General features: G+C 44.2%; 1 protein-coding gene across 1 annotated transcript; it reads right to left on the bottom strand.

The window, feature by feature from the left end:
• Positions 1-306: 306 nt before the first annotated feature.
• Positions 307-10,484, bottom strand: LOC149304053 (extracellular calcium-sensing receptor-like). Its single transcript, XM_089480155.1, has 5 exons — positions 10,110-10,484; positions 7,674-8,483; positions 6,126-6,347; positions 4,807-4,930; positions 307-1,271 (listed from the first exon to the last, which is right to left on the bottom strand). The coding sequence occupies exons 1-5, from the start codon at positions 10,365-10,367 to the stop codon at positions 349-351; spliced, it is 2,337 nt and encodes a 778-aa protein (XP_089336281.1). The 5' UTR covers positions 10,368-10,484; the 3' UTR covers positions 307-348.
• Between the last annotated feature and the right edge of the window lie 927 nt (positions 10,485-11,411).

Raw genomic sequence — 11,411 nt, 5'->3', positions numbered from 1 at the left:
GATTGAAGATTATTTTTAACATGTAGCAACCTTCAAAATGTAAATCTTGTTTGTAGTCTAAACTGGTATGATCTTGAGAAGACTATACTGTGTGCCTCTTCTGAGTAACTGGAATGTTTTTGGAATGTTTCTGTGGATAGAGTAAGTGATTGTCCTGAAAATTACATGGAAAGCTGCCATGAGATGTAGGTACAGAGGGGTTCCTCCTTGGAAAGAAAGTTTCAAAATGTACCTGTTTGCTTTCTGAAATTGTTTTAATAAATATATATCACTCTTTTAAAAAGAAACATCCAGGGGGGTCCTGGAACCAAACCCCAGCAGATACAAATGGCCCAATGTATTTCTGCTTTACAACGACTTAAATGTCAAGTGTTTCTCTGATCTCATAAGGAACCTTCTGTTGTTCAGCTGGGGGCAAAACAATAAGATATAACACTTAGGGAGAAACATCCCACTAAGCAAGGCTAAACTGGAGGCAAGGATAGCAAAAGCTTCTGTAGCCGCTGCATAGTGTCCTTGGGATGTAAGGTAAGCAGGAACAAATGCCAGCCAAACCCCAAAGCAACCCAATAAACTGAAACAGATTAGAGATGCTTCATTGAAGGCCTCAGGGAGATTTCGTGCCAAGAAAGCTCCTGTTAAGCTGAGCCCAGCCAGCAAGCCCAGGTAAGCCAGCATGCCCCAGAAAGCAGTGGGTGAACCTTCATCGCATGACAGGGTGATGGCATCGGATAGAGTGTGTGGGTCTCTCTTGAGGGAGGGAGGGGAGACCACAAACCATGTTGTGCATAACAGCAACTGGATAAGGCAACCCAGCAGAATAACAGCATAGGACATCCGGGAATTGAGCCAAACCCTTGAGAGGCCACCAGGCCGAATTGCCCTGAACGCTGCCACCACCAGTAGGGTCTTGGCCAGGATGCAAGAGAGACAGAGGGCAAAAGTCATGCCAAAGGCCACTTGGCGCAACAAGCAGGCTCTGTGGGTGGGTTGTCCAAGGAACAGCAGGCAGCAAAGTGAACTAAGTGCCAACCCTGACAGAAGCAGGTAGCTCAGCTCACAGCTGTTGGCCCGAACCAGTGGGGTCTCTCGATGTGCAATGAAGAGGGTGAGGATCACGACGGGCAGAAGAGAGCCACAGACAGAAGTACTGGCCAAGCTGACCCCCAGAGGCTCATGGAAAGGCAGAAATAATTCCTTTTTGGGCAGACACTTTGTCTGCCCTTTATCCGGCCATTGATCTTCTGGGCAGCTTGAGCAGATGGCAGAATCTAGAAAGAGAGACAGATTCAGTGAGCTGTCTCATTGCCAACCTATTATCTCACCACCACCACCACTTCTTTGCTCCTCAACAAACGCAGGGGTCTACCTGGAATTAGTGCTTGCAGGATTCTGTCATGCAACCTGTTTGAAATGCCATGGGAATATGTCATGTAAGATGTTTGTTGTTGTGTGCCTCCAAGTCATTTTTGATTTATAATAATCCTTAAGTGAACCTATCATGGGGTTTTATTGGCAAGATTTGTTCAGATGAGGTTTGCTATTATCCTCCCCTGAGGCTGAGAGTATGTGACTTGTCCAAGGTGCTTTCATGGCTGAGCAGAGAATCGAACCCTGGTCTCCAGAATTGTAGTCCAGCACACAAACCGCCACACCACGTTGGCTGTCATGTAATTGGTACACAACCCAAATGATAATTCAAATATGTTTATCAAGATTCCCAAGTTTAAGTAGAGCCAGCTCAAGCTTACCATCATGTTGCAGAGTAAATGAATAACTGGGTTTTTTTCATCCTCTCCTAGAATATTGGAATCTGGGGCTCACTGTGTGTGTATATATGCATGTACCTTCAAGTCATCTGTCAACGTATGGAGACCCCATGACTTTCATAGGGTTTCCTTAGGTAAGGAATGTTAAGGAAAATGCAACATGGGCTATACAGTGATAGAAATAAAACATGTATGTGAGAGTCACTATGACTAAGCAAAAGCAATTAAAAAGCCACACAGGTGTTAAAGCTAATGTAATTTAGCAGTCCTAAATGCCAAGGACAAGAAATGAAGAGTGTATAATGGAAAACACCTGAGAATCATTAAGTGTACAAGGTGAAATGATGAAATCATTAATTATGGGTTGAACTATGAGAGCCAATCAAAATGAATGTACATGCCCACTGGGTGGAAACTGACTAAGTGGGTGGTGTACAATGGCTATAATAATTGCTATGATTCCCAATGTATTTTGTGGGTAGTTGTTGGATAGTTGCGGAGTTTTGTGAGTAGTTTGGAGATTGTAGAGATTGTGATTTGTGAGGGCATTAGTATTTGTATATAGTAGAATAAAGTAGATCTTTTATATAAGACTACTGAGTTGTCTGGTGTCTTGGGTGAAGATACAAGAGCCAGCAGGATCCTGGAGAAGTGTGAAGACTTCTGTGGAAGAAGAGTGAGAAGGCTTGGAGAGTTTGTCAGGGTCTTCAGCCTATTCTCTGAAACTCTGCTGCTTTAGAGCAAAGCTTTAACCACTGGCCAAAACTGGTCAGCGCCGGTGCATAACAAGGTGGTGAGTTAGAGCCAGAGGTGAAGAGCTACAACTCCCATCATCCCTGACAAGGAATACTCAGATGTGATGTGAAGTGGAAGGCATTCTTGGCTGACATCCATGGTTTTTTGTGGGTTTTTCGGGCTATGTGACCATGTTCCAGAAGATTTTCTTCCTCACGTTTCGCCAGCAAACCGACAAAGAGAATCCAGCAAATGCTTCGCTCAGCCAAGGACCAGAGAGACCCTCTCACAGCTGCAGGAGTTTACCGCATACCATGCAGCTGCAGACAAGTCTACATAGGGACCACCAAACGCAGTGTGCAAACAAGAATCAAGGAACATGAGAGACACTGCAGACTGGGCCAGCCAGAAAAATCAGCAGTAGCAGAACATGCCACCAACCATCCTGGGCATAAAATACTATTTGAAAACACCGAAATTCTGGATCATGCCAACCACTACCATATCAGGATGCACAGGGAAGCCATTGAAATCCACAAACATCTGAAAAATTTCAACTGAACAAAATTTGGCTACCACTTCTGAGGAATAGCAAAATGAGGACTCAGCAAATGCAAATGGAAAACCATTCAGAGTCAGGGGCTTTCCCAGCAAATAATGATCACCAATTAGCAGACACTAATCCTCTTTTGCATTAGCCTCCCAGCCTGAGGCCTGCCATCAGCACAGAGTAATACACATGCAAATCACTCCTGCATTCCCAGGCTCACACAGTATATATACACCCAATTTTTCCAGGCAAGCATTCTCTGAAGATGCTACCCACAGATGCTGGCGAAACGTCAGGAAGAAAATCTTCTAGAACATGGCCACATAGCCCGAAAAACCCACAAAAAACTCAGATGTGATTATGTCAGTTGCTGCCACTGAAATAATGGCTGCATCCAGACTGCAGAAATAATTTACTTTGACACTGCTTTAACTGCCATGGCTCAATGCTATAGATTTCTGGGAACTGTGGTTTTGTGGGACATTTAGCCCTCGCTATCAGAAAGCTCTGGTGCCACAACAAACTACAAATCCCAGAATTCCATAGCACCATGGAACTGTCAAATCAGATTATTTCTGCAGTGCAAATACAGTCATAGCACCTGGTATTTCTGGGCAGTCTCCCATCCAAGTACTAACTAGGGCTGACCATGCTTAGCTTTCAAGATCGGATGGGATCAGGTGTCTTGAGGGTATTTAGTTTGGGGGCTCACCACATAAAATGAACTGGCAGGAGACTAAGCATAGACAAAAGAAAATTACTCCTGTATACGCTATATTTGCTTGTGATGGTTCCAATGGTGGCACTATGGCTACAATCATAAAAGCCTCCTCAAGCCTTCTGTATAAGTCAGAAGCTGCACTGGGCAATGGCGGTCTGTCCAGCTTAGGGTTGCCATACCTGAGGACCTCCAAACCAGGACAAATGTAGAACAAGGTTTGAAAATGTAGGACTTTTTTTTTAATTTCCTGGCCAGGAAATTTAAAAAAAAGGTCATACATTTTTAAACCTTGTCCTCCTCCTCCTCCTCCCAGCTTGGGAGGAAGTCTAGGCCTGCTCCCAGGCCGGGAAAGGGCGCGGGGCCGCTTGGCATCGTGGCGATCGCCGCGGTGCCAAGCAGCCTCCTCCTCCTCCCTGGCTTCGCGGAGGCCTTGGAGGGCCCCGCGATTGCGGAGCCGCCTCCAAGCCCTCGCTGTGGCCTGGGAGGGAGCGTCTCTGCGGCCGGAGCTCTGACTGTGGAGAGCACTCCCAGGCCTCAGCGAGGCCTTGGAGGACCCGCGGCGCACGCAGGGGCGGAGGTGGCCGCGGGTGGTGCCGTCCCGGTCTTGGCGCCAAACCGGACTGGGACCAGGACGGCACCGCCCAAAGCGGGATTGCCCTGCCTACAGGCGGGATATGGCATCCCTAGAAGCTGGAAGCAGGGCATGGGAGGATGACATTTCCAGCCCCTTTTCAGTAAGTGAGGCAGTAACAACCAGAAGCAGAACCACTATCACAATTCCTTGTTATAGCCTTGCTTGCTGGTGCCAGGAGACTGGAAACATCCTTCTCCTGCACCATGATTGCCAGCTGAACAGACCTCCATTGTTTGATGCAGCTGCTTGCTGTTAAGGTGGTCAGGCCAGGAGACATTACTTAGTTGCATATTCATCATAACTAAGCAGGCAATGTAGGATATAGCTGAACATATTTAATAATTCAATAATGTATTTACAGAAGTCCAGAACACCACATGCTGCAGTGCCCACTTACCAATCTGGTTTGAGATCTCCCAACGTGCACATGGCACACAGTCAAAACAGCAAGTAGGTCTATCTGAGCAATGGGACTTGTGGTAGCCCATGGGGCAACTCGGTGTACATACAGAGATGGGGATCTAAGGCAGAAGCGGAAGAGTCAGAGGTATTTCTTGCTACAATTTTGATGTTTTTAATAAATGTAAATATATATGGTGTTTCTGTTCTAGGATGGCCAGATATCAGGGCCTGCCCCTGAATCTCTAGTTTTCATAGGTCATCTCCAGATGGGAGATGAGGGTCCAAATTCTCCAGCTTTGGAGGCTTATTTCTGGGCAAGGGGAAAGGGATGGCTGCAGATCTTCAGTTATTAAAACAAGAGCTTGATACAATTTGCAAGGATTAATTGATTTCTTGCTGTAACTTGCAAAGGACTCTCGAGAGGGAATCTGTATTTACTATTAGATAGTTTTCTCTTTCCCTCTCAGTTTCTGCACTGGCTCACCATTCCATGTGTGCCTTCTGGCTAGACACAAATAGGCCAGATTAAAGGTTCCTTATCATGTCTATCTAAATAGGGGAGAGGGGATATCTCCCTCAATTTAACCTTGCTTTTGGAACAGCCCCTGTAGCTAAGAGTTCTGTGTTAATTTCCAAACAAGAAAATATGTTTTCTCGCTCTGTCTGGGTTTATGTGTGTGTTCGAATGACAAGCTGTGAACAACTGTGATTGTTATTTAATGTGTAATGTTTACCAGTATCACCAGGGACTATCCCATGAGGTGCATCTACATTGTAGAAATAATGCAGTTTGACAACAATTGAAATGCTGTAAGATTCCTATGAAATCATAGGATTTGTTGTTTTAAAAGGTCTTGATCCTACTTTGCCAAAGAGTGCTGGTACCTCACAAAACTACAAATCCCAGGATTCTGTAGGATGTAGCCATGGCAGTTAAAGTGGTATCAAACTGCATTATTTCTAAGATGTAGATGCATGCTAGGTTTCAGTTTTGGGGCCAGAAATATCAAGGCCTGTGATGATCCTGAATTGGCAACAGCACCCTGTACTTACTGCAGTTCCTGATCTCTGTTTTAATAAGGAGTAGATATTATACTCTGCAGAATAATTATACCAAAGATCCAGGCAGTCATGATCCCTTAGGGATGAGGTCCAAAAACATACATAGCACCCATAATACACAACATGCCTTTTGCTCCATTTAAGCTTCTTCCCACAAGAACTCTCATGGAAGACTAGATGAATCAGGATTAAATTCGTTTGACAGCTCTAGTGCAGAAAAACCCTTTGAGAATAAAAGTCTGTCCTCCTTACCTCCGTCCTTCCTCCAGTCCACACGATGATGCTGTCATTAATAGCCAGCTTTTTGGTTTGAGAGGGACTGAGCTGTGCTACTTGCACAAGCCTGAAGCCATTTGCAGAATTGAGGTGAGTGTTGTGGATGTCAAAGAGGGCAGGAGGGTCTCCGTGTTCATCAAAAGAGACTTCCTCACCCACCTTGTTCTTGAAACGGACCTTCCTCAGGTACTGAAACACCTGGGATTGGGAGAATAAGGGGGTATCAGATCTGTGCAGTGACTAAATGTTCATGGACAACTGAGGGCAGAGAATTAGATTTTCTGCTTGGCATGGCACTTTCCCCATGGATGACCTAATGGCAAAAGTTTTGTTGTCACTAAAATAATGTTTTGGTGTCCTCTGAACCAGCAACAATGTGGATCTTTTAGAATAAAAGATCTCTTCCAACTGGATGACCTCCAGCCTCTCATCACCCAATGTTTAGGTGGGTATGATATGATGGGTGATGTTGGCTAGACATTCAACACATTTGGAGGGAATCAGGCTGATGGAAAAAGCTCTTCTAGAAACTGTGAAGCAAATACGGCCAGTGTAAGTGTTTTTCAAAGCATTATAAAAGGAGCAACCTTAAATGTCCTTGGAGTTTATCACACTGGGGCTAAATCTGGTATTAAAGAGAGATTAAAGCGCATTTAAAGCATCCCGCAAATAAATCAAAAATGACAAGTAATTGTGTGAATAATTATCACACGAGATTGCACAAATAAAGTGATAGTGGAAATGCATTGTCGCTGAAATCCTGACAGTAAAAAAGATGTCCATTAGTGCTTCTTTGTGACCACTTTAATGGTGGGTTTTGTGCAACTTTGTGTGAAATCGTTTTGTGTAATTATGTGAACATTTTTCCTGGGATATTCTTGGGATAAACTCCTGATCTCCTTTGTGTGATAAACTCCCTTGTTCAGTTCATTTGCCCTGGATGCACAATGGTAGGTGGCTCTCTGGCCTAGCCCACCCAAAGCCACTGATGGTGAGTGTGCCTGGGCCCTGAGCTGGTAATCTTTCATGCTGGAGAATAGGGAGCAGTCTTAAGTTGGAAAGCTTCATCAGTATGTCCTTCCCCACTGAACAGTAGAACTTGGAAGGCACATGTGGGAAGGTCATGTAGAAAATGGAGCAAGCTTGTTTTCTGCTGCTCCTGTAACTAGAACATGAACAAAGGAATTCATATTATACAAGAAAAGAGATTCCACCCAAACATTAACAAGAACTTCCTGACAGTAAAAGCTGTTCAACAGTAGAATGGAGTGCTTTAGAAGATAGTGGACTCTCATTCATTGGAAGCCTTTAAACAATTTAGATGGCTATCTCCCAGACATCACTCTAAGATTCCTAGTCCTAATCAGTGGCTATGGGATGGAGTTGCTCCCAGGAACAGCCCAGGTGCTGTTGTACCCAGAGGGAAGGAAGGGTTGCCATTGCCTTCTAGACTAGTGGAGTAGGTATGCTTGTGGACGTTCTCACACACCTCACCAGCATAATAATGCTTAAGTAAGCTCGTACCTTCCAAGGGCTGAAGCCACAAGGTCCCATTTGTGCCTTGGGTCCTCTTGGGTCCTCTTGAGCCATCATATCATGCAGGGCATGGGCAATGGCATAGACTGCATTGTGGACGTTGAAGGCCAAACCAAAACCAGGCATATTGACAAAAGAGTTTGTGTCATTCTTCAAATTCTCCTTCCCTGTGCAGTAGCGGCTACCATGTACCTCCTCTACAAAGCTCTGGTTCCACCTGCAGTTGAAAACCTTGCTCCAGAACTCCTGGATGAAGATGTCTTCTGAAGAAGTGGTGGGATGGAGCTGGAGTATGAAGTCCCTCAGGCCTGGAACAGGTTCTTTGTGAGAAGAGATGGAGAGTGAACCATTGAGCAGCAACATGTTCTTTGGGTTCCTAAAGACACTGATTTGGCTCATGGCCTCAGAACACAGCCACACTCTTCCTTCCACTCTCTGCTGGTACAGCTGAATAAACAAAGGCTGAACCTCTAACCCACAGAAGGTGACAATGACACGGGCCTGGGATGCTGTTATTGTGTTGGCAATGTTCCTGACACGGAGCATGTCAAGCAAAAGGGGCAGCAAGCTCAAGAAGGCGACACACACCTTCTTCTTGATGATTTCCTCTTGCACAATCTGAATGCCTTGCTCCCCGTATTCAGAGTCTGTCGCAAGCAGGCCGACCCACGTCCAGCCAAAATGAATCACCAAGCGAGCAAGACCGAGAGCCTGGAATTTGTTACTGGGGATGGTGCGGAAGAAAGAGGGGAACTGGGACTTCTCGTTGGTCACTGGGCCAGTGGCAAAGTAACTGATCTGAGCACCAAAAGAGGGAAAAAAATCATTCAGTTGCATACCTTCTAACTTTTCACAGATGAAAACAGGGATGCATATGGCCAAGCAACATCAGAGTATGGTCAAGATGGCAAAAAGTAATTAATGAAGAAGAGTGCACAAGTTAGGAGAGGCTGCAGCAGTTTGGTTTTGCCTGAGGCTACTGGAAAGAGCAAGATTCTGCCTCCTGCATTCATTTCCTCCCTGCTAAGTAAGTGCAAGCTACATTTGCACCATGAACTCAGTTTCCAGCAGCTGAAGTAAGCTGAGGACGGAAGAGGAAAATGGAAGAAGGAGAGAGAAACTGGGACATTTCAAAAGCAGCCGACAATGTGGGACAACAGAGTATCATTTGGTACTGTCCTGGCCAAACTTGCACAGTTGGGAGATATGAGACTTTGACCTATGGTGACACTACCCCATGGGTTTTTTTTTTGGGGGGGGGGGCAAAACTTATGGAGGTTTGGCATTGCTGTGATTTGCCCACGGACATCGGTTGGTTTTCATGTGGGGTACTATACAACAACTACACCACACTATTTAATGGAACTTCATTGCCTCCTATTGCTTCTTAGCTGCAATTGCAGCAGCCTGACAAACATTGAAAGGGTTTTAAAATCTTCAAAAAACACAGATGGGGTGGTTCAATACTCTTATGGCAGAACCAAACGTCACAAAATAGTGAGCGAGCTTTGAGTTCCTCAGGACTTTTATTCTTCAAGCCCAAACCTGATCAAGGATGTCAGGAGAGAGAATGAGAAAGAGAGAGTAAGTAAAAGCTGAGAAAGCCAGAAAGTCTGCAACTGCAGCTATCTGTTAAAGTCCCAGTGGTGTTTTGCAGGTTTAATTGGATTAGCCTCTGTAAGATCCTTACAGGTTTCAGGCTGCCTGAAGGATGCCAAGACAAAACAACAATCATAGCATAGTCTCCATTCACACACATACATCACCACCACTGAGTCAAACATGCAGTTTCATGGTAGGGATGTGATGATTCTGTTTTTACAAATGTCATAGCATTATGAATATGAATATGAAGGAATATGAATAAAAGAGTTGAAAGGGGGTCTTATGGGCCATTGAGTCCAACCCGTTCCTCAGTGCAGAACCTCAATTTTAAGCATCCCTAGCAGATAACTATCCAGCCTCTTTTTGAACACATCTAAAGAAGGAGATCCCATTATCTCTCTAGACAATTGTTTCCATTGTCGAATGGCTCTTACTGTCAAGAAGTTCCTTTTAATGTTCAATTGAAATCTATCCTCCTGTACCTTCAAACCATTAGACCTGGTCCTACCCTCTGGGGCAGCTGAGAACAGTCCTGTCTCCTTCTCTGTGTGACAGTCCTGGAGGCATATAAAGAGTTCAATCATGTTTTTGCTTCACCAAAGCAAAACAAACCCAGCTCCTTCAACCTTTCCTTGTATGTTTTGTTCTCCATACCTCTTACCATCCTTGTTGCCCTTCTCTGTACCTGTTCCAACTTCTTTATATCCTTCTTAAAGTGAGGCACCCAGGTCTAGACACAATCCTGCATATGAGGTCTGACCAGCACAGAATATAGTGGTATAGTGGTATTATTTATATACAAGACAACACAGCTCCTACCTGGGGGTATCTGTAGAGACCCAGCAAACCGGCAATTGCTCTGGACTCGGTTATTCCTGCCTCTGCAATAAGACCGGCTTCTGGAGAAATATGATGGCAATGAAAGTTGGGGACGACTTTTTCATGGCCTGTAAGAAACTGCATGGTAGCCAAAAGGGCTCGTGAAACCATTTGGCAGGAATCAAAGATCCGGAAGCCAAGAGTGATGTTGGGCAAAAGGCTTGATGCCTGATTAATCTCTTCAGTGGCAAAGACCATTGTTTGAATGTACTTGTAAAACCAAAACGATAAACTGGGGGAAACCAGAAGAGAATTTAGGGATTAAGATCAGAATGGTAAAATAAATGGCTGAATTTAATAGGTATTATACTGGCCATCAAATGAGATGGAATGGATTTATCTCAAGACTTTAGTTTGTCATTAAGCTTTCAAGCTGATTTCAACTTATGAGAACTGTATGCTAGGTTTGTTCAGAAGAAGTTTACCATTGGCTTCCTCTCAGCCTGACAGCTTGACTTGGTAAAGAACCGTGAGTGGGTTTCCATGTTTAAGCAGGGATCTGAAGCCTGGTCTTCTGGAGTCCTAGTCTTAACACTCCAACCATGATAGTACGCTTGTTCCATTTAGTCAAGAGCTAATTGTATTTTCTCAGTGTACACAGAGTACAGGAATGTTGAGAAGATGTTTCTTCTATGGCTTTGATGGCTAGTGGCTAATAACTACCGAAGCAGCTACCGGTTACAGTGAAAAGTCTGGATGGACCGGACCTTATCACACTAGATGAATCCCGGGCAGAAACAGGATTTAATAGTAGAAAAACCCCACAAATGTAGGATGTTTTTCAGATGATGTTTTTTCCAAAGAGCAATAACATGAAAATAAAGCGAATGGAAAGTCGACAAAAACAACACCTTTTTACTTTTGGGAAGTTTCCAAAAGTAAAAAGGTGTTGTTTTTGTTGTCTTTCCATTAGCTTTATTTTCGCGTTATTGCTCTTTGGCACATCCTGCATTTGCAGCTTTTTTCTACTTTTAAATCCCATTTCTGCCAGGGATTCATCTAGTGTGATAAGTCCTATGTGGGTTAGAGAGTGAGCTTCCAAGCAATTCATTACAAAATAAGTTACTTATAATTAATTCATTTTGCAACAACTAAAGCATAACTAGGTTACATGACAATTGCAACATAACAAGGGATAATAGGATGTGTTTTAAAACATGTAATAGTACAGCACTCTCACCCATTAAAAGACCCTTCTTCAGCTAGTTAATACCTAATTTTAAACCAGTTAATACCTAAAAT

The sequence above is a fragment of the Sceloporus occidentalis genome, unplaced genomic scaffold (genome assembly GCF_023333645.1).
Source record: "Sceloporus occidentalis isolate IW3139 unplaced genomic scaffold, rSceOcc1.0.p SCAF_14, whole genome shotgun sequence".
Classification (NCBI taxonomy): domain Eukaryota; kingdom Metazoa; phylum Chordata; class Lepidosauria; order Squamata; family Phrynosomatidae; genus Sceloporus; species Sceloporus occidentalis.
The sequence above is the reverse complement of the archived record's forward strand: the minus strand, read 5'-3'. Positions and strand labels throughout refer to the sequence as shown.

Bases quoted from the DNA above. Each gene is read 5' to 3' on its own strand.
- LOC149304053 (XM_089480155.1), bottom strand. From the start codon at position 10,367: ATGGTCTTTGCCACTGAAGAGATTAATCAGGCATCAAGCCTTTTGCCC. The intron at 6,348-7,673 runs GTACGAGCTTAC...TCCCAATCCCAG, and splicing joins GTGGCTTCAGCCCTTGGAAG to GTGTTTCAGTACCTGAGGAA. The intron at 4,931-6,125 runs GTAAGGAGGACA...CTTCTGCCTTAG, and splicing joins GGACTGGAGGAAGGACGGAG to ATCCCCATCTCTGTATGTAC.